Source organism: Geotrypetes seraphini, chromosome 4 (genome assembly GCF_902459505.1).
Source record: "Geotrypetes seraphini chromosome 4, aGeoSer1.1, whole genome shotgun sequence".
NCBI lineage: Eukaryota > Metazoa > Chordata > Amphibia > Gymnophiona > Dermophiidae > Geotrypetes > Geotrypetes seraphini.
The window spans coordinates 161,719,066-161,746,923 of record NC_047087.1 but is presented as its reverse complement, the minus strand read 5'-3'; the positions used below and the strand labels follow the sequence as shown (position 1 = coordinate 161,746,923).

Below are 27,858 nucleotides of genomic sequence, written 5' to 3'. Positions count from 1 at the left end.
ATTATTATTGTTAATTGCTATAAAAATAATACTTTCTCATTGGAAAGACTTTAGTACAATATGTTATAATGAATGGTGGAACACAGTCTGTCTCTATGCAAAATATGAACAATCAGCAGCAATTACTATGTATAACCTACCTAACTTCACTAAGACGTGGCAAAGATTTCTAGATTTTTGTACTGCCCCATCTACTTGACTTGTGTTATTTTCTCATATAATATATGATAGTCATAATATTGTACCATGTTTTCCATGAATAGGTTACTCTATGCCATTAAGCATTTCTTTTCATCACTGCAAGATTGAAAATGTTCTTTACTGTTTATTCTTGTTTGCATTTCTGTATTTTGATTACTGAAAATTCCAATAAATATTATTGAACACAAAGACCAAAGCCATTGGTTTCCACACCGCACAACAGAATGTCATTTCTAACCTCATTCTTCTATCAGGCATCATTCTCATCATGGAAAAATCCACCAAGGTACTAGGATGCATCTTAGATGATACTCTCACAATGGAACCACAAATCTCTAACCTTCGGAAAAAGACCATCTACACTATGCATCAACTGCGACTCACAAGACCATACTTCCACCCACACCATTTTACTCTGATCGTCTAGATGATGGTCCTACCTCAACTGGACTGTTGCAACTCCGTCTATCTCGGCATCAACACTACTCTCATCTGCAAACTGCAACTCATCCAGAACATAGCCGTTAGACTAATCTACAAATTAAAGAAATTTGATTAAATCACAACCTTCATCAGGTAACTACATTGGCTCCCAATTTCATCCCGGATAATTTTCAAATCGTCATATATCCTACACCAGATTCTATACGGAAACTCAGCAGCCCATCTTATTCAATTATTCTCTACTCCTTGGTCGACATCAAAAAGAATCCTTAACAGAATCCAACTAAACCTGCCATCCACAAAATACCTCAACTACAAACTAATTTTCCACTCTATGCTAACTTATCTGGGTGTATAAACCTGGAATGACCTACCAGAAACCATCAGGAAAGAAACAAACTATACTACTTTCAGAAAAAACCTGAAGCCTCACCTCTCTGACAATTAACTGTCTTCAATTCTATATAGCACCCCCTACTTGTAGGTCCCTCCTCTTTCTTCTCCATGTCCTCTTCCCCCACTACTTTCCCCTTCCTCTTTGATCTGTTGCTTTGATATGTATAGGTATGCGCGACTCACAAATGGAAGATTAGATTAGATGTATAATACCTCAGTCTTAGCAATGTTTAACTTTAATTGATTTTGAAACATCCATTCTGCACATAGGACTCAATTACCTTGATGACGTGAGGGATAGAGGCTGGTGTTATGCACAGCATAACATCATCTGCATATGCAGCAAGTTTGATTTCACAGCCACAGTATTTAAATCCTTGAATATCTGATTTTTTACATCTTAAAATTATTATTCTTGGACAACATGGTCTCCCATATTCTATGCCCGAACCCAATGCTTGTTTACTTAACATCTTATTATTCTTGGCTATTAAAAACATCTTGCACTGTTGGAAGGACTTATCTAACTATGGTAGAATACATTGTATGGTGGAACACGGTATGCATAACCAACAAATTTGAAAGTGTAATAGCTGAAAAACATTCTGTTAGTTCTTTTCTCAAAGTATAGAGACCTGTTCAACTTTATTGTGACTTGGACCGATGACATAAATTATCTCAATGTGTAATATCAATATAATATTTATAAAATATAGAGAGAGTCACTTCTTGCCAGTTAATTAAGTAGCTCGGGATGCTCAGTTTGATGCTCATTGGGAACTCTTCTATGCTTTACACGTATACTCTCAGCTGAAATTATATGTACTGGATTTGGTTGACATGAGACACTGATTGTATTGACTTATAATTAATACTATCTTCCTGCTTATTAACTCTGATAAGTACAACTAGTCTGTTTCATGTTTAAGTTATCTGCAAATATACAAAAGATATGTATATTTGCATATTTATAATAATTATTTGTATACTTTGTATATTTATTTTGAAAAATAAAAAATTTATGGAAAAAAAGAGAAAAGAGAATCTGGAACCAATATGATGTAAAAATAAAATGTCCAGACAACAAATGTAAAAAAAAAGGAATTGCTAACCTCACACAGCAATTAACCATCTGTAATGGCCGCAAGGAGCAACTTGTTTGTTTGTTTTTTTATAAATCTTTATTCATTTTTAAAACTTATACAAAGTGCAAACAAAGTATACAATCAGAAAAAAACCATCATAGACAGCACTTATCTTCAAACAGATAATAAATAAAATATTTTATTCCCCCCCTCCCTCCTGCCCTCCCTGGATGTGCATATAAAGATCCTCAAGGAATTAAAGGTTCATCAATTAGTCTTTAAGTTAACACGGTTTCAATACAACAATCCACATGTCAATCCTTATGGTTATCCTTATGGTTAAACTCCAAGTTAATTGGGAAGTCTAAAATCCAGAATGGGAAAATGGTAAATTTATTATAATTGCAACAATCATTTGGTATCTCAAAATCTCAAAGTTATAAATGGTTGCAGTTGAAACAGGCCATTCAGATTGGCGAAATTTAAAAGATCAGTATAGTTTGCCAGACCTATGCAATACATTACATGGAAAACATTAAAATTCATTGACAAACTAACATCTATACCAATACAACAATCCACGTGTCAATCTATATGGTTGAATTCCAAGATTAAAATTGGCGAGTTTAAGATCATCTGGAAGCATTGGAGTCTAGATGATGTAGGACAGTGTTCTTCAACCTTTTTACACCCGTGGACCGGCAGAAAAAAAAGAATTATTTTGTGGACCGGCAAACTACTAGGACTAAAATTTATAAACCCTGTTTTCGCCCCATCTCCGCGAGCTCGGTCCCCACAAATCATATGATCCCATCCACACAAGCCTCAGTTATGATTTTATATTGAATATATTTTATTAAAGTATAAAAAGAAACAATATTCTGTAGAATTGTCATTTTATAAATACAAATAATTCAGAGCAAGGATCAACAAAACCCCTGTCTCCCCTCCCCTTTACATATATCCCCTCTACTATCAAGAAAACTGAACAAGCCAAATTATTACAGAATGCTACACAGAAATATTATGCTAACAGAATACTGAAGTCACACATGACAGGAATAGTTTTAGGGGAGTGCAACTAGGGCAACTGCCCCCTGGTCAGAGAGCGCCCTAAGCCAGCTGGAAGCTAAAGAAGCATTGCCTGGGTTTTGCAGTCCCTAGTTATGTCTAACACCAGATCTAGCAGGATATATATTTCAAATCTGATATATTCTAAACACAAAATAGAAATAAAATTATTTTTTTCTACCTTTTGTCGTCTCTGGTTTCTGCTTTCAATCTTCTTTTCACTCTCTTCCTTCCAGCGTCTGCCCTCTCTGTCTCTTCAATCCAGCATCTGCCCCTTCCATCCACTGTCTGTCCTCTCCCCCTTCCATATGGTATCTGTCTTCTTTCTATGCCCCTCTCCCCTTTCCATCCAGCTTGTGCCCCCCTCTCTTCTTTTTACATGATTCATTCCAGCTTCACTGCTCTCTTCATTTTTATCTCTCCACTAGATCTATCATCGTCCCTCTCTGCTTATTTTTCTGCTGACCCCTTCCTATCATCAATCTCTCTACTTTCTCATACCTGTGTCTCCCTTTCCCCTCCTCTAATCTCTCTGCCAGCTGTTTCCTTCCTTTTTTCATTCTCCCTTCCCTCCTCCTCCTCCTGTCCAGCAGTAACTCTCTTCCCTTCCTCCCCTCCCAGCAGCATCTCTCCTTCTCCCTCTCCAGTAGCAGCTGTCCCTTTTTTTTCCTTGCCCAGCAGCTTCCCAGATTCCTTTCCCTCCTCCCCTCCCCGAAGCATATCTCCTTCTCCTTCTCCCTCTCCAGTAGCAGCTGTCCCTTTTTTTCCTTGCCCAGCAGCTTCCCTGATTCCTTTCCCTCCTCCCCTCCCAGAAGCATCTCTCCTTCTCCTTCTCCCTCTCCAGTAGCCCCGTCCCTTTTTTCCTTGCCCAGCAGCTTCCCAGATTCCTTTCCCTCTTCCCCTCCCAGAAGCATCTCTCCTTCTCCTTCTCCCTCTCCAGTAGCAGCTGTCCCTTTTTTCCTTGCCCAGCAGCTTCCCAGATTCCTTTCCCTCCTCCCCTCCCAGAAGCATCTCTCCTTCTCCTTCTCCCTCTCCAGTAGCAGCTGTCCCTTTTTTTTTCTTGCCCAGCAGCTTCCCAGATTCTTTTCCCTCCTCCCCTCCCAGAAGCATCTCTCTTTCTCCTTCTCCCTCTCCAGTAGCAGCTGTCCCTTTTTTTTCCTTGCCCAGCAGCTTCCCAGATTCCTTTCCCTCCTCCCCTCCCAGAAGCATCTCTCCTTCTCCCTCTCCAGTAGCAGCTGTCCCTTTTTTTCCTTGCCCAGCAGCTTCCCAGATTGCTTTCCCTCCTCCCCTCCCAGAAGCATCTCTCCTTATTCTCCCTCTCCAGTAGCAGCTGTCCCTTTTTTTCCTTGCCCAGCAGCTTCCCAGATTCCTTTCCCTCCTCCCCTCCCAGAAGCATTTCTCCTCCTTCTCCCTCTCCAGTAGCAGCTGTCCCTTTTTTTCCCTTGCCCAGCAGCTTCTGATAGTGGCTTTCTCCCCTGCCAGCAGCTCTTCTTACTTCCCAGCACAGCGATTCACGAAGGTAGCCTCGGGTCCTTTGTTGGGTCGCGCCGCCTCTGAGGAAAGAGGAAGTTGCATCATCAGAGGCAGCCGTGACTCAGCAAAAGCCCCGAGGCTGCCTTCGTGAATCGCTGCGCTGGGAAGTAAAGGAGAGCTGTAGAGAGGGGAGAAAGCCACTGTCGGAGGCTCCCCAAGATCTCTTCGACCCAGCGCACGCTTTAGATGTTGATCTTGCTGGCCCTGCGCGGACCGGCAGGAAGTTGAAGTGAGTCAATCTTGCCGGCCCTGTGCGGACCGGCAAAAATTTCCTGCGGACCGGCGGTTGAAGAACTGTGCTTTAAACTTTGGCCAGGCCTGTAGGTTAGGGATTTCTCGGGCTGACCACCACCCGCTGCTGGTGGCTCCGTGCTCGGCCACTGCGGCCTGCAGCCGCCACCAGCCGCGGCGGCCTGCAGTCGCTGGCAACCACCGTGGCCTACAGTCTCCGGCAGCCACCGTGGCCTACAGCTGCCGCGGCCTGCAGCCGCCGACAGCCGCCGCGGTCTGCAGCTGCCGACAGCCGCGGCGGCCGACATACGCCTTGGGGGAAGAGAGAAAGAGAGAGAGTTTGCGCGCATGCGCACTCCTACCTGTGGTGCCCTACAGCTCACAGAAAATGGGAGCACACAGGGGGGAGTGCGCATGTGCCGCTTAGGGTTTTATTATATTAGATGAGTTCCCTTAAATTGTGCTATGATAAGGGGATTTGGAGAGATTCTTGAGAAGAGGTTCTTTTAAGTATAATCTTGAAGAATCTGGCCTGATATTTTTATTTTGAGTGATAGATATTGCAGTCTGCGAGTTGTGGAATTAACAGCAGTTTCTCATGCACCACTCGGTCAGATCACTTTGGAAAAAGAAAGTCACCTGTTTACATCATGCAGAGACAGTGGCTTCTTACTTAAGAATTGGACAGATCACCTTGAGATGGCAACTATAACTTGATAATTCTAGATAAGTTTGAAATGCATATTTGCAGATGGCGTGGGGAAAACAAGAAGCAAAAAAGTTTTTCAAGGATGTTTTATTCTCAACTTTCTATTTGCAATGTTCAAGATCAAGGGTTTTGGAAAGGTTCCCGAGAGAAGGTTCCTTCTAATATCATCTTGAAGGAACGTCAAATATTGTAGTCTGTGAGTTATGCAGAGGAAACAGCTTCTCGTATACTATTTGGGCAGATCGCTTTAAGAAGTCTCCTGTTTCAATTGTGCAGAGGCAGCAGTTTCTTACATGCTGCTTGGATAGATCGCCTGGGGATGAGAGTGACTCCTGTTTTTGGATAAATTGTTGTACTATAGTATGGTGACATATTATATGAAGGTTTGGAAGTTTCAATCTGAAAGAGGCTGTTTTTTATTTTTCCAACTTTGTATTTGAAATGCTTATGCATGAATTTGATGGCAGAAATTAGAGGGTAATGTAATGTGTTAACGTTTTAACTTTGATTAGTTATTATTATAATGAAACAGGATAAAAGCTTTAATCTTTCACTTTGATTTTAGACAGAGATTCGATTGATAAAGATAAATATAGGGGGGCAAATGTATGGAATTCCAGTTGCTCAGACACTCTTTCTTTGCAAGATTATAAATTATTAGAGTAAAGTAATAGACAACAGATGCTTACATCCAACAAATTAAATCTTAGTTTTAATATACCTTTAATTATTTAATTTATTAAAGGGTCCGCAGGCAAAAGTTATATTTATATATATGATTTGATTTTTATCATTAGATTTAAATATCTTTTAAATTTAATATCACAAGACATATTCTTATCTAATTATGCATTTGAGTTCTTCATTTTTAGTATTTGTTTTGCAGTTATGTAGTATTGGTTTTCATAATTCTGAAATCAGATACTTATCACGCACATATTATCTTTTTAGTCACATTTGATATGGCTGCCAAAAGGTTTACATTAGTAAATATCAGTTAAATTAATTAAATCAAATTAATATATAGATTTTATAAGAGTTTTGAATAATTAATTTCATTACTAACAACATTTCTTTTTCAAAATGCATATCATAATCTCTAAATACTTCCTTTCCCAAAACCAGAAAAATCATCTCAACCGCTTTTATGAAGCGACCCTATCCCTGATGTCATATCTTCCCCCCTCCTCCCTTTCTTTTAAATTTCATTTTAATAATGTATTTATTGACACTTCCTTCCCCTTATTACCCTCAAATTTATGTAAGTTCTTGTTTATCGTCTTTATAATGTTCACTCCTCCCTCATATATATTATTTTACCTTTTATTTCATTTTTTTTAGTATTGTAAACCGGCCAGATACATGTTAATGGTCGGTATATTAAACACAATAAAACTTGAAACTTGACAATGTCATATACTCATAAGTAATTTCATTATCTAATTATCTGAATTTGATTTTTATATTAAATATATCATTGTGTCTAGTTATAATTGATACATTTATCATATTAATTTTATTATAGGGATATATGGTTATATTAAAAGAAATATTTGTACTTCGGCTTGATTTTAACCAGATTTATTTATATCATATTAATTTATATTATTCTTTTTGGTGGATAGTCATAATTGGATAATTCTAAATAATTTGGAATACATACGTGATAATGGATTTGATTACATAGAAATGGTTTAGGGTAAGCAGGGTGGGGGGAGTTAGGGCTTTGGGTGTCTTGATACATGTTCAAGTTTACCATGATTTATATTGGGGGTGGGGAAGGACTGGGGGATTTCCTGGATGTGTGTGGAAGGGTTTTTAATTTCTTTATTGGTAACTGTAATAATGTAGGGAAGGATGGCAACGTTAGGATTTATCAGTTTCAATTAAGATGGCTCTAAAACTTTTTTCATTAAATGTCAATGGATGTAATCATCCCATCAAAAGGAAGAAGATTCTAACCTTTTTGAAGCAACAACAAGCTGATATATATTTCATACAAGAAATGCATTTGTCAGCATTGGAGTCGGCCCAATTAGAAAATGGGTGGGTAAAACATTGTTTTTTTGCGTCGGCAACAGGGAAAAAGGCAGGAGTGGCAATCCTGGTTAATAAAAAGATTTTTGCTACCTTTGATAACTTTCGGGCTGATCCAATGGCTCTATGTTAATATGACTTCAGGAAAAGTAACCCTGACGCTTATTAATATTTACGCACCTAATAGTAAGGCGGATTTCTTTAAAAAAACTCCAACAAACAATTCTGTCACTGGCTATGTTTAACTTAATTGTAGCTGGAGACTTCAATGCTGTAATGGATCCAATACTGGATAAACAACCAGGTAAACAATTAAAATCATTAGGTCTAGATAATCTTGTGCATACTTGTGGATTAAAGGATATATGGCGGATTTTTCATTTTAATGCTCGAGAATTTACATTTTGTTCCCAAGTTCATAAATCATTCTCAAGAATTGATTACTTTTTTGTTTCTGATCACTTAATTCAACAGGTTACAAAAGTCAGCATAGATCCGATTAATTTGTCGGATCATGCTAGAGTTTGGATAGAATATCAGTTCACTGTGGAAGATTCTAGTAGACCTGTTTGGAGGTTCAGTAATACACTGCTTACAGATTCAAACTTTCTTGAGGAAATTCAAGTAAAAATGAATGAGTACTTTCAACTCAATACCTCAGAGGAAATCTCTTTGGAAATTCTTTGAGATGCTTTTAAGGCAACTATACGAGGGCAGATTATTTCATATTCGGCACATGTTAGGAAATTACTCAGATTAGAGTTTTCCAAATTGGAACAAATTATTTCGGTTTTAGAATCACAATTGGCTTTAAAATGGGAACAAAGTACTTTGAATGCCCTGTTAAAAGCTAAATACAAATATAATGAGATTTTCTCGCAATTGGCTAGGAAAGATTTGTTTTGTCAGCAAGCGGTATATTATGGGAACTCGAATAAAGTGGGAAGAGTATTGGCAAATTATCTTAAAGCTAAAAAGAAGAGTAAAGATTGCGGCCATTAAAGATGAAAAAGGTAAAATTTCTACTCATATTGCGGATGTTTTAAATCAATTTCTAGATTATTATAAAGCTTTATATTCTTCTGAGCTCTATTCAAACAAAGAAAATGAAGGTAGAGAATTTTGAAATTTAATTAAGAGGCCAAAAATTCCAGAGCATAAGAACGTAAGAAGTGCCTCTACTGGGTCAGACCAGAGTTCCATTGTGCCCAGCAGTCCACTTGTGTGGTGGCCCAACAGGTCCAGGACCTCTGGTCCTCTGTCTATACCTTTTCCTTCAGAAAATTGTCCAATCCCTTCTTGAACCCTAATACCGTACTCTGTCCTATCACGCCCCCTGGGAGCGCATTCCAGGTGTCCGAGCACCACTAAATAGTTTGGTATCATCTGCAAATTTTTAGTGGTGCTCGGACTAAAGAGGACTGTGAGGAATTACAAAGGGACCTGAACAAACTAGGGGAGTGGGCGACGAGATGGCAGATGAAGTTCAATGTAGAGAAATGTAAAGTATTGCATGTAGGAAGCAGAAACCCGAGGTACAGCTATATGATGGGAGGGATGTTATTGAGTGAGAGTACCCAAGAAAGGGACTTGGGGGTTATTGTGGACAAAACAATGAAGCCAACGGCACAGTGTGCAGCAGCCACTAAGAGAGCGAATAGAATGCAAAAGAAAAATTTGAGATGCCTATATCATTTACTGAACTCCAGTCAGCATTGAAGTCTCTCAGAGCTGGATCCGCTCTGGGTAGTGATGGTCATACAGTGGAGTATTTCAAATCTTTTCAAAATATGCTGTTACCTCATCTTTTTAAACTATATCAATCACAATTGACGAAGGGTCAGATATTAGGTACTATGGCAGAAGCTTTAACAATTGTTTTGCTGAAGCCAAATAGAGATCCCTTGTTGGTGTCAAACTACAGGCCTATTTCTTTAATTAATGTGGATGGGAAAATTCTGGCTAAGTTATTCGTTCTGAGGCTAGCTAAGGCTCTCCCTTATATGATAAGAATGCACCAAACGGGTTTTGTTGCTCAAAGACATTCTGAAAATAACACTAGATTGGCTTAATTTAGCAAAAACATTAGATGTTCCGGCTTTCTCTGTTTCCATAGATGCAGAGGCCTTTGATTGTGTAGAATTGACTTTTATGTACCAAGTAATGGATTGGTTTGGGATGGGTTCAGGATTCATTCAAATGATTCAAACCTTGAATAGTTCCCCCTCAGCTAGATTATATATTAATAATACATTCTTAGAGTGCTTTTGTCTGAAAAGGGGAGTTAGATAAGGATGTCCCTTATCTCCTTTGCTTTTTGATATTATTTTGGAACCCTTGTTGGCCATTCAGCAGGCAATGGAGATACAGGGTATTCCATATGCAGGTCGAGAGTATAAAGTTTCGGCTTATGCAGATGATATTTTGCTTCATTTGAAGAATCCTGAATCAACCATCCCTCATTTACTGGAATTGATTGATCATTTTGGAAAATTTTCTGGATATAAGATAAATTGGAGTAAATCAGAGGTTCTTCCATTAAATGTGCACTGTGTAAAAGATTTATTTGGTCTATTCCTTTGGAAGGAAGAGGGAATAAAATATTTGGGTAAATGAAAAATCCTTATTGTTAAAGGTTAAAGAAATGTGTGAGCATTGGAATCCATTACATCTTTCTTGGTGGGGAAGAATCCACACTATCAAAATGATGATTTTGCGTGTGGTTTGTTACCAAATGAGTGTTACCAGTTTTTTGTTTTTTTTTCAGGGTTCCTTTTATAAAAAACTGAACGGGATTCTTATAAAATTTCTTTGGCCTTAGTATCTTTGCAAAAATCTCAATCAGTGGGAGGGGTAAATTTCCCAAATTATTCAGGTATCTGTCAGCATAGCTATTGCTAGCAATCAGCATTTTCAGTTGGCAGAACTAATGTCAGCAAAGGCCTATGGGAAATTATCTGACTCTGGAATGTTGATGCAGAATTCTGTGCTCCTGCACAGAATTCACATGCATTAAGCATCCAGCCAGACTGGATTGTTTATCAAGAAGATAGGCTGCTTGAATGGGACAAAGAAGCCAGAGACTAATCCCATCTACCATGCCTGCAAGTATCACACCTTCCTTATCAATTAAATTAACCATTGTTTCAAACAGTTTACAAATTCTAAACAGAAAGATACTGGGACATACAATAGTTTCTATATTCAGAATAAGATTCCAAGCTATAAAAGCTTCCTCTCTGCAACACACATGAAGCTCTCTCTTTCTCTGTCTATCTCTCTGTCTATCCTTCTCTTTATCTATGGAACCCGAAACTTAGACCATCACCCCATCCCCCTTTCTCTCTCTCTCTGGCTCTCCCTAGAACTTCAGACTCTCTGTCTCTTTGCCTCTGAACTGTGTAAGGCAGGGAAACTGCTTTGCTCTCTACTTAATTGTAATGCTTATAAATATTGCTTTTCTGTAAGCCTATTTCTATAATATATTCTTTATACAATCACCTCTGGCTGTGTTTCTTATTTGATTCTACTCCTGGTGAATCTTCTGTGAGGGAACTGAACCTGGGACCTGGCATTTGTAAGGGCGCCTCTCACTTAACCCCTACCACCATACATTGTGGGGGCCATACACTAACAATCCTTACAGTATCATCAAGCCTTTATTTTGCGTCAGGGTATGTATTGGATCCTTCCTGAACTCATGGAGAATCTGTCATATTGGTTGATACTGGAAAGTTGTCTTAGTGCCCCATTACATCTTAGCCACATTTTGAATATCAAGCTAGAGAATGACACGGTGACGGTTTACCCGCGGCCACCGCATTTAAGCCGCGGGTCACCGCCGAAAACGGGGAAGAAAACTAGCAGTCGCTGCGGTGACGGGGACAAGGCCATTCACCGACCGCGGAAACGGTGAACAGGTTTGTCCCCGCGGGCCAATGTACCCCCTTCTAGGAACCGCTATTTACCTGTGTTTCACCGCTCCTCGCTCGTCTGGCCAGCAGGCCTGCCTCCGTCCAAATGAGGCGGGCCCGCCCCTCCCCTCCCCTGCCTCCCAATGGCCTCCCCTAAGATCGCCGGCAGGAGGGTACCCAACCCCTCCTGCTGGACCCCCCCCAACGAACCCTCCCACCCCGGAACCCCCTTAGTCTTACTTTCCAAGTTGGACCGGACAGCTCCTCGCTCGTCTGGCCAGCAGGCCTGCCTCCGTCCAAATGAGGCGGGCCCGCCCCTCCCTCCCAATGGCCTCCCCTAAGATCGCCGGCAGGAGGGTACCCAACCCCTCCTGCTGGACCCCCCCCCCCAACGAACCCTCCCACCCCGGAACCCCCTTAGTCTTACTTTCCAAGTTGGACCGGACAGCTCCTCGCTCGTCTGGCCAGCAGGCCTGCCTCCGTCCAAATGAGGCGGGCCCGCCCCTCCCCTCCCCTGCCTCCCAATGGCCTCCCCTAAGATCGCCGGCAGGAGGGTACCCAACCCCTCCTGCTGGACCCCCCCCCCCAACGAACCCTCCCACCCCGGAACCCCCTTAGTCTTACTTTCCAAGTTGGACCGGACAGCTCCTCGCTCGTCTGGCCAGCAGGCCTGCCTCCGTCCAAATGAGGCGGGCCCGCCCCTCCCCTCCCCTGCCTAACCCACAGGATCCTAGGGCCTGATTGGCCCAAGCACCTAAGGCCCCTCCTATAGCGGGAGTGGCTTTAGGTGCCTAGACCAATCAGGCCCTAGGATCCTGTGTGTTGGGCAGGGTAGGGGCGGGCCCGCCTCATTTGGACGGAGGCAAGCCTGCTGGCCATACGTGTGAGGAGCCGTCCGGTCCAACTTGGAAAGTAAGACGACTTTGCTGAATTACTCCTTACCAATTCTCTAACAAGCCCATACAACCTACTGTGTGGGGACATCAACATACACCTCGAGCAAACTGACCAACCTGAAACCGCGGACTTCTGGTCACTGCTCTCACAACTAGGCTTTGACAAACACCCCCCGATCAAAACCCACCAAAGAGGACACCAGTTAGACCTGGTAACTCTATCCTCCAAGGAACAGACCAATCCCACTTTTTATTGGAAACAAGGCAACTGGTCAGACTCCCTTTGGTCCGATCACCGCCTATGCAGCTTCACCATTGGATGCCAACTTAAACCCCCTAAAAGCGAAAAAACAAGAACAGTCAAAACCCACAATACCAGAGGAAAGATTGACCCAATGGAATTCTGGTCCCACTTCGAAATCAACACCAATCCAATAGAAGATACGGAACAAATCATGACCTCCTGGATACAAGATAGTACCAATATACTAAACGAGATTGCCCCCCAAAAAACCCGCAGAATAAGAACCCCCAACCAAGAAGGCTGGTTCGATTCTGAACTGCTGCAATGCAAGAAGGACCTCAGAAAAGCCGAAAGATCATGGCAAAAAACCGGAACGCTAGAACACAGACTGGCATGGAGACAAAAATTAAAACAGTACAAAACCCTCACTAGTGAAAAAAGAAAAAAATTCTACTCCAACAAAATCGGTAATCCTAATACCAATAGCAATAACCTCTTCAGATTGGTAAATGATCTTTACAACATAGAAACCTACACAAACCTACACGAAGAAGCCACCTTAACCGCCAACACCCTGGCTGACTTTTTCAATACCAAGATCCAAAAAATAAGAACAACTCTACCAGCCAGCCCCAACCCCCTCGAGCTCTTCCCCATCCTCACAGACATGAATCCACCAAACCCAGACCCGGGAGCCAAAGTCGACCTTAGTTGGAAACAGTTCGCAATAACCGATTGGCAAACCTTCAATACTTACTACAACAAGTATACTCACTCCTACTGCCATCTGGACACATGCCCACCAAAAATCATGAGAACGGCCCCCCCCCCATTTTAAAGCAAAAATGATGACATGGGTTAATTACCTATTATCCAAAGGTAACTTCCCATCGGAGCAGGGTCAAATAATGATCACCCCAATTTTAAAAAATGAGAAAGAACCACCAAACTCCCCTTCTAATTATAGGCCGATCGCCAGTATCCCCCTATTTACCAAAATAGCGGAAGGGCTGGTAAAAGCGGAACTTTCCGCATACCTTGAAAAATTTAACATTCTAAGTGACAACCAATCAGGATTTCGGGCGGACCACAGCACTGAAACCATCATAGCCTCCCTTCTCGACCACCTCCTCACACTCTTCAGTCAAGGCTCAAGTGCCCTGATCATACAACTCGACCTGAGCAGTGCTTTTGACCTGGTCGACCACACCATTCTCCTGGAATGCCTAGCGCACATAGGCATCTCAGACCAGGTCCTCAATTGGTTTCAGGGGTTCCTACAAAATAGATCATACAAGGTACTCAAGAATAACTCTTTCTCATACTGCTGGGATAACACCTGCGGGGTCCCACAGGGCTCCCCCCTATCCCCCATCCTATTCAACATTTACCTTGCCTCACTAGGTAAACTCCTACACAACCTAAATCTCAAATTCTTCATTTATGCAGACGATATCACAATAACCATTCCATTAACCAACTTTTCACAAGAACTACTCGACCACATCTCAAACACTCTCAACCAGATAGAACTCTGGATGCTTTCATTCAGACTGAAATTAAACCCAGACAAAACAAAATTTTTTCTAGCCTCCCCCAAAGATAAAATTAAGGAAACCACAATTCAACTAAAAGGAAAGACCTTCCCCCTTGATCCGACCATAAAAATTCTGGGAGTCACGCTGGACAAAAACTTATCTCTAGATAACCATACCGACCTCATAATTAGGAAAAGCTTCTCGGTACTTTGGAAACTCCGCACCATAAAAAAACACTTCTATGACAATGCATTCCGCCTACTTGTACAATCCTCCATCCTCAGCATCCTCGACTATTGCAATATCATCTACCTTAACGCCACTAAGAAAACTACCAGGAGACTAAAAACAGTCCAAAATACCGCGGTGCGCCTCATCTTTGGCCTAAAGAAATGGGAACATGTCACCCCTTTCTATCACCAACTACACTGGCTACCATTTGAATCTAGAATTCTTTTTAAATTTGCATGCTTCTGCTACAAATCGGTTAACGGCTCCTCCCCAAGTTACATAAACACACACTTTAACCTCTACTGCAGCAACAGGACATCACGGAGAACTCAATTGTTCGCCTTCCCTTCGCCTAAACACTGCCCTCTCAAAAGATTCCTGGATAGAACTTTTGCCTTCCAAGCAGCCAAGTCGAACCCATGGCTAGCTCAGATGATACTCGAGACCCCCACTTACCTATCATTCAGAAAACTACTAAAAACGTACCTTTTCAGCAAACACGACCCTTAATAACCCATTCACCTCACATGACACTTACCCCACCGCTGCCCCCTTCCTCCTTCACCAGTCCCTCCCTCCCCCACTCTCTACCTCCCCTACCTAGCTCGGTCAAACCTGCAATTTCTGTAATATTGATGTAAACCTGCCCTCTTTGCAGACAGTTAAGAATCGCTGTAACTTCACGGCTGACTGCGACAAATCACTGTAATTTATCGTAATTCAGCCTGCAATTTTCTGTCAAAAATTCTTCTAATTATGCTGTAAATCTGCTTCTAATTTTGTAAACCTACTTCTAATTTTGTTGTAAATCTGCTATTCAACGCTGTAAATCTGCTTCTAATTTTGTAAATCTACCTCTAATTTTGTTGTAAATCTGCTATTCAATGCAGATCATTTGCTAATTGATGTAAACCGCCTAGAACTCACTGGGTATGGCGGTATATAAGAATAAAGAATAATAATAATAATAATAATATACGTAAATAAAGAAAAGTGAATGGGATTGCAGTGGCGATGACGGGGCGGTGAATGGGGTGGCAGTGGCGGGGCGGTGAAGAGGATGGTGAGACGGGGACGGGGCGGTGACGGGGATGGTGAGACGGGGACGGGGCGGTGACGGGGATGGTGAGACGGGGACGGGGCGGTGACGGGGACCAATTTTTTCACCGTGTCATTCTCTATATCAAGCTTCCTCGAATATATAAGGACAATATTATTCTTCATTCCACCTGGAAGACATTAAAATTTATTGATGCCTTAACTCCTACTCCAATACAATAAACCACGTGTCAATCCCTATAGTTAAACTCCAAGATACAAATCGGCGAGTCTAAAATTGGTTGCAGGCAGGCAGGCATACGTACTCTAGATGATGTGATTTTAAATGTGAAAATGGTAAATTTATTACAACTGCAACAATCACTCAGCATATCAAAGTCTCAAGCTTATAAATGGTTGCAGTTGAAACAGGACATTCAGAAATGGTTCCCTGATTGGCGCAACTTAAAATGTCAGATAGCTTGCCGGTCCTATGTTTCCAGACAGATTTTCAAGAGCATCAGGCCGCCAAGTGGTACAAATTAATATCTGAATATTTGAATAAAACCTAAAATGAGTCTAAAAGACATTTGAAGTATTGAAAGAAGGCAGTATATTTCTGCTATACAATGGCCACGGATTTGCACTTGGAGGATGAGATGTACAGCGTCAGCATCCATGAGACAAATTTGTTGCTTTTTTTTGTTACATATAATTTTTTGGACCCCAGTTCATTTACAAAAGTTAGATAGTTCATAGTCTAATAGATGCTGGCACTGTCATCTTGAAGTAGGGACACTGGATCACTAGTTGTTTTATTGTCCCTTGATACTCAATTTTGGAAATCAATATGGGGACAAATTAATATGGTACTCGAGGCCTCGATACCAATGTCTTATGATGTGGTCCTATTTGGGACACTGTTGAAAGCTAAGAATCCAATAGATATTTATAAAAGCAGACTTCTTTTGATTATGACAGGGGTGGCTATGCAACTGATAACCAGAAACTGGAAGAATTGGGACAGATTAAATTATTCTTTTTGGTGGGAAACACTTTGGGCTCCTTTTACTAAGCTGCGGGAGCATTTTTAGCGTGTGCTGCAGATTAGCGTGTGCTAACCCCTGCACTATGCTTAAAAACTAACGCCAGCTCAATAGCGGCATTAGCGTATAGCGTACGCTCTAAAACCGCTAGCGCAGCTTAGTAAAAGGAGCCCTTTTATTATAGATACGAAAGAATGAATGTAGTACAATTGAGTAATAATAAAAATTTTTAAAAAATTTGGGGTCCATTAGAGGCATTTGCCAAACAAAAGACTAATTGATTACCTTTAATTCCTTGATGATTTCCACACATATCCAGAGAAGATGGGAGGGAGTAACGTACTTTGTTTTTTATTTGTTCGATGATAAGTGTGTTATTTGTGTTATGTGATTGTATATTTTGTTGGCGCTTTGAATAAATTCTGAAAATGAATAAAGATTTACAAAAAAAAAGAGCTGTAATACTGCTTAGTATGTGAATGATGCATCTTTATTTGAAAAAAGCAACAATTTTTTTATCATATGGTTGTTTTTTGTTTTTTTTTTGCAGAGAATGAAGGAAGACTGGAGGATCACAGTGAAAATACCATGGCACTGGCAAATAACTCTGCAATGTCAAGGTGATGTAGGGTGCAGAGGGATTTCTTTCTTTTTTGGGGAATAGTGGAGACCAAAGGTCTGTATGTTGGAGATGCACAGAACCTTTTAATTTTGCAATGAGCCGCATAATTTAGAGGATTGCTAAAGGGTACATATAATCTTCTAAACTAATGGTTAAAATTTAACCCTTACTAGTAGGTACTGACCAATCACTCTCAGAGCAGTTCATGACTATAGAATGTGAGGCATTTGAGATCTCAGTACATTTTCAATATGCAGGTGACATTGCAATTATTTCTTGTTCTTTTAGTCATTTTTTACCAAATGGTTTTAAACTGGTTTTAAACTGATTTTCCATCTTTTAGAGATTTGATCCCAGGTATCTTAGTAGCTCCATTTGTATGGAAGTTCATGGTTCTGATTGGATAAGGAACTTAAGAGGTTTAGTATTCATGTGAGGGCAACTTTCAAAGGAATTTCTACAGGTAAAAAGTATTTCACCCATGTAAATTGCCCACCCTTTTTGTGGGTAAAAGCTTACACATAGAGGGGCATTTTCAATATGGCATCCAAATCCAGTTTTGGACATTTTACAAAAAAACATCTAAAACTCCAGTGTCAGACATGGTCATTTTCAAAGCTGAAAAGTGTCTGTTTTTTTAGTTTAAAAATCGCCGTATTTTAAATGGTTTTATCTCAGTGTGTCTTTCGGTCAGATAAAAAAGGTGCAAGTGAAAAACATAAACAAACAAGCCATTGGGATGCTAGGGGGTCATTAGTCTTACTAGACTGGCAACTAGCAGAACAGTGGGGCAACCTAGGGGACACTGCAGTGAACTTCAAATAAAAGATGTCAGATATTACCCTCTTTTCTAGTGCAATATGTATGTCATTTTGGAGAAGTGGATAATTTCCCCATTGCCGCAAGCTCTGCAGAAGGAATCCACTCCGGATTTTATATGAAACCCGCTTACTTCACTGGGAGCTCTATTGCCATCTTTTCCTTGTGCATGCGAGCTTGAAGGAGTGTTTCTGTTCTGTTCTCCCTTTTTCTTTATTCAGTGTTTTCAGTTAATTTTCAACTGTTTTGGTGCTCAGAGCTTATCAAGTTCAGGGTCAACTCACTGCATGGAGAAGAAGCAGACTGAGATCTACAGCTGATAGGCCAATCCCTGTGGTACTTGATGACCAGCCTGCAAAAAAGTATTTTTGGAGTTTGGGGCCATCCCCACTTACCATCCCTCTACTCAGCGGTGTCTTACAGGGTGGCGGCTACATTTTTGCCTAGCCCCTTCCATTAGTGCATCCATCGATCTGCAGGGGTGGGGGTTCAGTCAGATGTTGGGTCTGACTGGCAGCCCGAAGATCAGAATTGGAAAGGGATTTAAGCATGAGTCAGTGATTTCTTCTCCTTTTCCAGCTACTGTACAGAGCTGAGGTAAGCTGCAGCACTTTTTTTAGCACAGGCCATAGTGAGCAAGGTTGTTACAGCCTATGAGGTGAATCAGGTGGGAGGTGGGTCTAAATTTCCAATTTCTGGTGGTTTCTGCATGTTTCCCTCCTCAAAAATCCTAAATTCTCTTGTTTTTGACCTTTGTTTGGTGGAGAGTTTTCAGTGATTTTTGACACCAAAATCCTGATGGTGGCCATCTTGGATTTATAGAGATCTTTTTTTTCAAAAGTTCCCTAAAGCTCCAAATCAATTCTTTGTGCCTCAAAACTTGTTGGGATGAAGTCCTTCAGTTGTGAATTAGAAGCTATGGTACAAAAAGATAACGTGGACATCATCGGCATCACGGAAACATGGTGGAATGAGGAAAGCATCTGGGATACTGTGCTTCCGGGATACAAACTATACCACAGAGATACAGTGGCTCAAAAAGGTGGGGGCATTGCCATATACGTCAAAGAGGGAATTGAATCTACTGGAGAGAACACGCCACAACTGACGGATAAGTTAGAGTCTCTATGGGTCAAACTTCTGGGAACAAATGGCCTGGAAACGAAGATCGGCATCTACTACCGACCCCCAGGGCAGTCCAAAGAAATTGATGGAGAAATAACGGACGAGATTAAACGCAACTGCAAGGGAGGTAACGCAGTTATCATGGATGACTTAAACTATCCGGGAATAGACTGGAACCTAGGCACCTCCGGCTGCATTAAAAAGACCAAGTTCTTGGATGCTGTAGGCGATTGCTTCCTGGAACAACTTGTCAAGGAAAGCACTAGAGGAAATGCAATTCTGGACTTAATTCTAAATGGTCTACAAGGACCGGCACAAGATGTAGAAGTAGAAGGGACGCTGGGAAACAGCGATCACAATATGATCCACTTCGACCTGGATGCAGGGGCAAAACATCAGTCCAGAACGACGGCCATGTCACTAAACTTCCAAAAAGGGAATTACGAAGAGATGAGACTCATGGTGGGAAAGAAGATTAAGAAGAGGATAAGCACTGTAAAAATTCTAGAGCAAGCTTGGTCCCTTTTTAAGGACACAGTTACCAAGGCACAAAATTTATATATACCGCGTATCAACATGTGATCCAAGAGGAAAAAGAACAAGGAGCCGGCGTGGCTTATTGTAGAGGTAAAGGAAGCGATCAGAGACGACAAAACTTTGTTTAAGGAATGGAAAAGGTCAAGAATGGATGAAAACTAGAATAAGCACAAACAACATCAACGCAGGTGCCATAAGGCGGTAAAAGGGGCCAAAAAAGACTACGAGGAAAAAATAGCCAAGGAGGCGAAAAACTTCAAGTTGTTCTTTTGATATATTAAGGGGAAATGACCCGCAAAGGAAGCAGTGGGGCCGTTAGATGACCATGGAATAAAGGGAGTGCTAAAGGAGGACAAAGCAATCGTTGACAAGCTGAACACATTTTTTGCGTCTGTATTTACAGAAGAGGATATACACAGAATACCGGAACCCATCAGGCTATATGCTGGAAATGAAGATGGGAAACTGATAGGGTTGACGGTCAGTCTAGAAGAGGTATGCAGGCAGATCGATAGACTTAAGTGCGATAAGTCCCCGAGACCGTATGGCATCCATCCGAGGGTCACCAAGGAACTGAAAGGGTCTATAGCTGAACTGCTTCAACTAACAGCCAATCTGTCGATCAAGTCAGGAAAGATTCCGAAAGACTGGAAGGTGGCGAATGTTATGCTGATCTTCAAAAAAGATTTGAGGGGAGATCCGGGAAACTACAGACCAGTGAGTCTGACCTCGGTACCGGGAAAGATGGTAGAGGTGCTGATAAAGGACCGCATCATTGATCACCTTGACAGACACGGTCTGATGAGGACCAGCCAGCACGGTTTCAGCAAAGGTAGATCTTGTTTGACAAACTTGCTGCACTTCTTCGAGGGAGTAAACAGGCAGATAGACAAGGGCAACCCAGTCGACATTGTACATCTGGATTTTCAGAAGGTGTTCGACAAGGTTCCTCATGAACGACTACTTCGGAAAATTGTGAGCCATGGAATCGAGGGTGAAATACTCATGTAGATTAAAAACTGACTAGAGCATAGGAAACAGAGAGTGGGGATAAATGGACAATACTTGGACTGGAAGAGCATCACCAGTGGGGTGCCGCAGGGCTCGGTGTTTGGACTTGTGCTCTTCAACAGCTTTATAAACGATCTGGATATTGGTACGATGAGCGAGGTGATTAAATTTGTGGATGATACGAAGTTATTCAGAGTAGTGAAAGGGGGTTTGCGAAGATCTGCAACGTGACATAATCAAGCTCGAGAAATGGGCATCGACATGGCAAATGAGGTTCAATGTGTATAAGTGTAAAGTGATGCATGTCGGTAACAAAAATCTCATGCACGAATACAGGATGTCCAGGGCGGTACTTGGAGAGACCTCCCAGGAAAGAGACTTGAGAGTTAAGATCGACAAGTCGATGAAGCTGTTCACGCAATGTGCGTCGACGGCGAAAAGGGCAAACTGAATGCTAGGAATGATTAAGAAGGGGATTACGAACAGATTTGAGAAGGTTATCATGCCGCTGTACTGGGCCATGGTTTGCCCTCACCTGGAATATTGCGTCCAGCACTGGTCGCCATACATGAAGAAGGATAGGGTACTACTCGAAAGGGTCCAGAGAAGAGCAACTAAAATGGTTAAGGGACTGGAGGAATTGCCGTACAGTGAGAGATTGGAGAAAGTGGGCCTCTTCTCCCTTGAAAAGAGGAAACTGACAGGGGACATGATTGAAACATTCAAAATACTGAAGGGAATAGACTTAAGAACATAAGAACTTAAGAAGTTGCTACCACTGGGTCAGACCATTGGTCCATCGTGCCCAGCGGTGCGGTCCGCTCCCGCGGCGGCCAGTCAGGTCCATGACCTGTAATGTGGTTCCTGCCCATTTCTGTAGCCTACCTCTTCTTTTATCTGTAACCCTCAATCCCCCTATCTTTTAGGAACTTATCTAAACCTTCCTTGAAACCCTGCAATGTGCTCTGGGCTATCACAACCTCCGGAAGCGCGTTCCATGTGTCCACCACCCTCTGGGTAAAAAAGAACCTCCTAGCATTTGTTCTAAACCTGTCTCCTCTCAATTTCTCTGAGTGACCCCTTGTGTAGTGGTTCCCCACAGTCTGAAAATCTGTCCCTGTCCACTTTCTCAATGCCTCTCAGGATTTTGAAGGTTTCTATCATGTCTCCTCTAAGTCTCCGCTTTTCCAGGGAGAAGAGCCCCAGCATCTTCAACCTGTTAGCATACGAAAAGTTTTCCATACCTTTTATCATTTTAGTTGCTCTCCTCTGGACCCCCTCAAGTACTGCCATGTCCTTCTTGAGGTACGGCGACCAGTACTGGACACAGTACTCCAGATGTGGGCGCACCATTGCACGATACAGCGGCATGATTACTTCCTTCGTCCTGGTCATGATACCCTTTTTAATGATACCCAACATTCTGTTCGCTTTCTTTGAGGCCGTCGCGCACTGTGTTGATGCTTTCAATGTTTGTCCACCATCACCCCCAGGTCTCTTTCAAGGTTGCTCACCCCTAGCAGTGATCCCCCCATTTTGTAGCTGAACATCGGGTTCCTTTTCCCTACATGCATGACCTTACATTTCTCTATATTAAAACTCATTTGCCACTTTTTTGCCCACTCTTCCAGTCTTGTTAGGTCTCTTTGCAGGACCTCACAGTCTTCCGTGTTTATAACCCTGCTGCAAAGCTTGGTGTCGTCAGCAAATTTGATGACCTCACATGTCGTCCCCGTCTCCAGGTCGTTGATAAATATATTGAATAGGAGAGGTCCCAGCACCGACCCCTGTGGAACTCCACTCGTGACCCATTGCCAGTCTGAGTAATGGCCCTTTACTCCAACCCTCTGCTTCCTGCCTGCCAGCCAGTGTTTGATCCATCGGTGGATATCCCCCTGCACCCCGTGGCTCCACAGCTTCTTAAGTAGTCTTTCGTGAGGTACCTTATTGAAGGCTTTCTGGAAGTCGAGGTAAATGATGTCTATGGGTTCCCCTTTATCCACCTGGCTGTTTATTCCCTCAAAGAAATACAGTAAGTTTGTGAGGCACGACCTTCCCCTGCAGAAACCGTGCTGGCTTGCCTTCAGTTGTCCATTGCCTTCTATGTATTCGCAGATTGCGTCCTTGACTAGTGCTTCCATCATCTTTCCCGGAACCGAGGTCAAGCTCACCGGCCTGTAGTTTCCCGGGTCACCCCTTGATCCCTTCTTAAAGATGGGCGTGACATTGGCTATTTTCCAGTCCTCTGGGATCTCCCCAGTTTTTAGGGATAGGTTACATGTTTGGTGTAGTGTATCCGCTATTTCGTTTCTCAGTTCTTTTAATACCGAGAAACGAAATAGCAGATAAAGACAGATTGTTCACACTCTCCAAGGTAGGGAGAACGAGAAGGTACTCTCTAAAGTTGAAAGGGGATAGATTCCATACAAATGTAAGGAAGTTCTTCACCCAGAGAGTGGTAGAAAACTGGAATGCTCTTCCGGAGTCTGTTATAGGGGAAAACACCTTCCATGGATTCAAGACAAAGTTGGATAAGTTCCTGCTAAACTGGAATGTACACATTTAGAGCACTGGTCTTTGCTCTGGAGGCCGCCGTGTGAGCACACTGCTGGGCACGATGGACCACTGGTCTGACCCAGCAGCGGCAATTCTTATATTCTTATACCACTAATCCATGCCAGAATTATGCACATTCTGAGCCTCAGGAGTGTCCCTGAGCCATGTACTGAGCTGCATGGGAAGGAGAGGTGGGTGCTTCTAGCATAGCCTCTTCTTTGCTTTCTTGGTTTGAGGAAAGGGTATTTAGCTCACTGGAGCAGGCATTTATCTTCTCTGGTCCAGGAAACAGTGACCATTCTTTGCGAAAGGGCATGGAAGCTGCAGAGCTCAAGAAACACAAATTAGAGCCCTTGAAGAGTGACTCTACGCTCCCTGGATTTGTTTTCGGAATTCATCAATTTAACATGGAAAGCCTTTTAGGAGAGCCATTCTCCCCAAATGCAGACCTCCTGCGCTTCAGACTCATCATGTTAGGGTGCAGCCCTTCAGGGTATAATCTGCCTCACAGTCTGACACTGCCCAGCCCTTGGGAGACCTGTTTGTAGGGAATACAGATGATGTTGAGTCTCACTGTGCTCTTTTTTGTTTCTCCTTCTTTATTGATTTTTGTTACTAAAAGATAACAAAATACAGGAAAATAAACAATGTCATACATAAAACAAATCTAATCAGGCAAAGATGAACATCAATTCCAGTCCATATTAATGGAGCCTAATACTACTACACTTTAGCTATATAATGAGAAACAAATTAAAACAAAATAGGGTATTCCTGGCAGGCAAAATAGGCCTCAATCAAATATGTCACTTTTTATCTTCAACCAAATTAGTATCTGAAACTTTCTGCACAGGTTTATCTTTCTAGAAATTTTCCAACTGTAATGAATCTACAAAAATACATTTTAATTTCCATATGTTACAAGGCACTTACAAGGAAATTTTAGGAAAAATGCAGCTCCCACAGCCAAAACTTGAGTTTTAAGCTGTAGAAATTGCCTTCTCCTAAATTGTGTCTGTCTGGACACATCTGGAAAAATATTCAATTGTTGTCCACAAGAATTTGTTGTTTTTCCATCTCAGATTTAAAAGTTACCAATAATGTAGCACGTTTAGTTATCAAATCTTTAGAAGATTCCTGAAATTGGGAGATGTTCAAGCTGTCTGGTGAGACCAGTCTTATCATTTTCCCCTTCTTCCAGACCTCCGCCAAGAACGCCAACCCAACAAGTATTTTAATTGTACACTAGCATGCTACAGCTTTGTTTCTGCATGTAACTCTTCTTTAGCATTCATAGCCTCTGTACCAACCTTAGAACCTATTTAACAGCCTGAAACAGCATGTAACATCTTTTTCTTCCAGCCCTCATCATGCTTTAGTAAGCATTTGTTAAATACCTACAGCATTCTTAAGCATTTGCACCAACCCTCAGCAATTACTTAACAGCACGTAACAGCTCGTCCAGCCTGTCACAACACTGCTACCCCTTCTGCCTTCTTCAGCCTTGCAACTCCCTTTCAACCCAATCAAACCCGAAAAAAAAAAAACAAAAAAAAACACAAAACAAACCATCAAGCGCCCCAACATGGCTTGGCCAAACCCTCACCAATGTGCTACACTGCTCATACTTTATCTCATCTCCATCAGGATCTGCACAGCCGACCCAATATACCCCGCCCACATCCCAGTCCACTACTCCACATTCTGCACGATAAAAACCAAATCTCATACACCCACTCTCCACTCTCCACATGACTCCCCCAACATAAGCCCACCCCCCAACCCCCCACCACCCCACAGACCAACCAAACCTCGCCTAAAAAAACAAAGATCACTGAAAAAACTAGCTTACTTCCACTACTCTCCTATCGACCCCACCAACCTCCAAAACCTTCAAGGTTTCTACCTAAATATAAGATCGATGAGAAATAAATCCATTCTCATTAAAGACTGGCTCACCGAAACCAATCCCGACTTCGTTCTACTCACCAAAACCTGGCTGTTATCAGACACAGACATCATTATCAAAGACTGTCTTCCCCCAGGCTTCAAGATTTTGTACCAAGCTAGAACCTGGGGAAGAGGAGGCGGACTAGCAATAATCTTCAAGGACCACCTAAATTGCACCACACTCAACACCAAATCCTCCCCCAATCTAGAATGCTAGCCGCCTCCCTAACCTCAAAATCCTTAGCCTCCTCCTTAACAATCACGCTGTGTTATATCCCTCCAAAAAAATGGACCCTAGCCAAGGAGGACTTCGCTGAATTTCTACTCTCCAACTCTATAGCAAGTCCATACAACCTTCTATGCGGAGACATCAATATTCACCTAGAGCAAACAGACCTTCCAGACATATCTGACTTTTGGCTACTAATCTCGCAACTAGGCTACTTCAAGCCCCCGCCCATCACAACCCACCAAAGAGGCCATCAATTAGACCTAGTGACATTCTCCACCAAAGAACCAGCCACCCCTAAATTTTACTGGAAACAGAACAGCTGGACAGACTCCCTATGGTCGGATCACAAACTATGCCACTTTTCCATCCAATGCCAACAAAAAGCCACTAAAAACAGAACATCAAAAAACACCAAAACTCATACCACCAGAGGTAAAATCGATCCGGCTGAATTCTGGCCCCTCTACGAATCTCTCTCAAAACAAAACGAAGAAACGGATCAAATTATGACCTCTTGGATCAAAGACAGCACAAAAATCCTAGACAAAATTGCCCCCTTAAAAACACGCAGAACTAGATCTCCAATCCAGGACGGATGGTTTGATTTGGAGCTATTACAGGCAAAAAGGGACCTAAGAAGATCAGAAAGACAATGGATTAAATCTGGTGCCCAAGAACACAGAACTACATGGAGACTCAAACTAAAAAACTACAAAAACCTTACCAAGAACAAACGAAAAAATTTCTACGCCCATAAAATTGAAAATGTTTCAAACAACAGCAGCAACCTTTTCAAACTGGTCAACGACCTCTACAACCTCGAAACTCTCGCCAACACCTGCGTTAACGAATCCACCTTAACCGCTAACACCCTTGCAGACTTCTTTAACACTAAGATACAAAAATTAAGATCATCGATATCTGCCCCAGCCAACCTCCACGGGGACTTTCCAATCCTTCTCAACTCAGACAGGCCCAAACTAGACCCAGGATCCAGAACTGACCTAAGCTGGAATCAATTCACAAATATCGACTGGCCAACCTTCAACACATATTTTAACAAATATTCAAACTCCTTCTGCAGACTGGATACCTGCCCCCCCCAACATTATGAAAACTGCTCCAATCCATTTTAAAGCCAATATGTTAGCATGGGTTAACCTATTACTAACCACTGGCAGTTTCCCAGCAGAACAAGGCCACATTTCAATAACTCCCATCATAAAAAACAAGAAAGAACCATCTAGCTCCCCATCCAACTACAGACATATCGCTAGTATCCCGCTATTCACCAAAATAGCAGAAGGGGTGGTAAACGCCGAACTTACCACATACCTAGAAAAATTTGATATCCTAAATGACAACCAATCAGGCTTTCGCTCCAACCACAGCACCGAAACCATCATAGCCTCCCTCCTAGACCACATACACACACTCTTCAGCCGGGGAACCAGTGCCCTGATTATACAACTGGACCTGAGCAGTGCATTCGATCTAGTCGACCACGACATTCTCCTAGACTGCCTTGCCTACATTGGCATCTCCGGCCAGGTCCTTAACTGGTTCAATGGGTTCCTACGGAACAGATCTTACAGGGTATTCAAAAATGACTCTCTCTCATGGCACTCCTGTGGTGTGCCACAGGGCTCCCCCCTGTCCCCCACCCTGTTCAACATCTACCTCACCTCCCTAGGAAACCTCCTGCAAAGCCTCAAGCTAAAATTCTTTATATACGCAGACGACATTACCATAGTCATCCCTCTAACCAGTTTCATTCAAGAACTCCTCAACTCCCTCACAAGCATAATTAGTCAGATAGAACTCTGGATGCTATCCTTTAGACTAAAACTAAACCCAGACAAAACAAAATTCTTCCTAGCAACCCCCAATGACAAAATCAAAGACACCACAATTCAAGTGAAAGGATCCACATTCCCCCTTGAACAAACCTTAAAAGTTCTGGGAGTAACACTGGACAAACATCTATCCCTCGAGAAACACACTGATATCAATGTCAGGAACAGTATCTCGATACTATGGAAACTCCGCACCATAAAAAAATACTTCGACGACTCTTCATTCCGCCTCTTAGTACAATCCTCCATCCTCAGCATACTGGACTACTGCAACATCATCTACTTAGGCTCCACAAAGAAAACCATCAGGAGACTAAGGATGATCCAGAACACCGCTGTCCGCCTCATATTTGGCCTGAAAAAATGGGACCATATCACCCCTTTCTACCATAAACTACACTGGCTCCCACTAGAATCCAGAATCATATTCAAATTCGCCTGTTTTTGCTACAAGACTATATCTGGTTTATCCCCAAGCTACATCACCCCCCACTTCACCCTTAACCACAACTACAAGAACTCCCGTAAAATTCAAC

General features: G+C 42.2%; 1 protein-coding gene across 8 annotated transcripts in view; it reads left to right on the top strand.

Annotated features, from left to right (window-relative positions):
- The window catches only part of CENPT (centromere protein T), an 822,208-nt gene that overhangs the window by 432,412 nt on the left and 361,938 nt on the right, over window positions 1-27,858 (top strand). For all 8 annotated transcript variants that reach the window (XM_033941803.1, XM_033941802.1, XM_033941796.1 and 5 more), the window contains one exon: window positions 17,165-17,234. In XM_033941803.1, coding sequence (XP_033797694.1) covers window positions 17,165-17,234 — 70 coding nt within the window. The remainder of the gene's footprint in view (window positions 1-17,164; window positions 17,235-27,858) is intronic.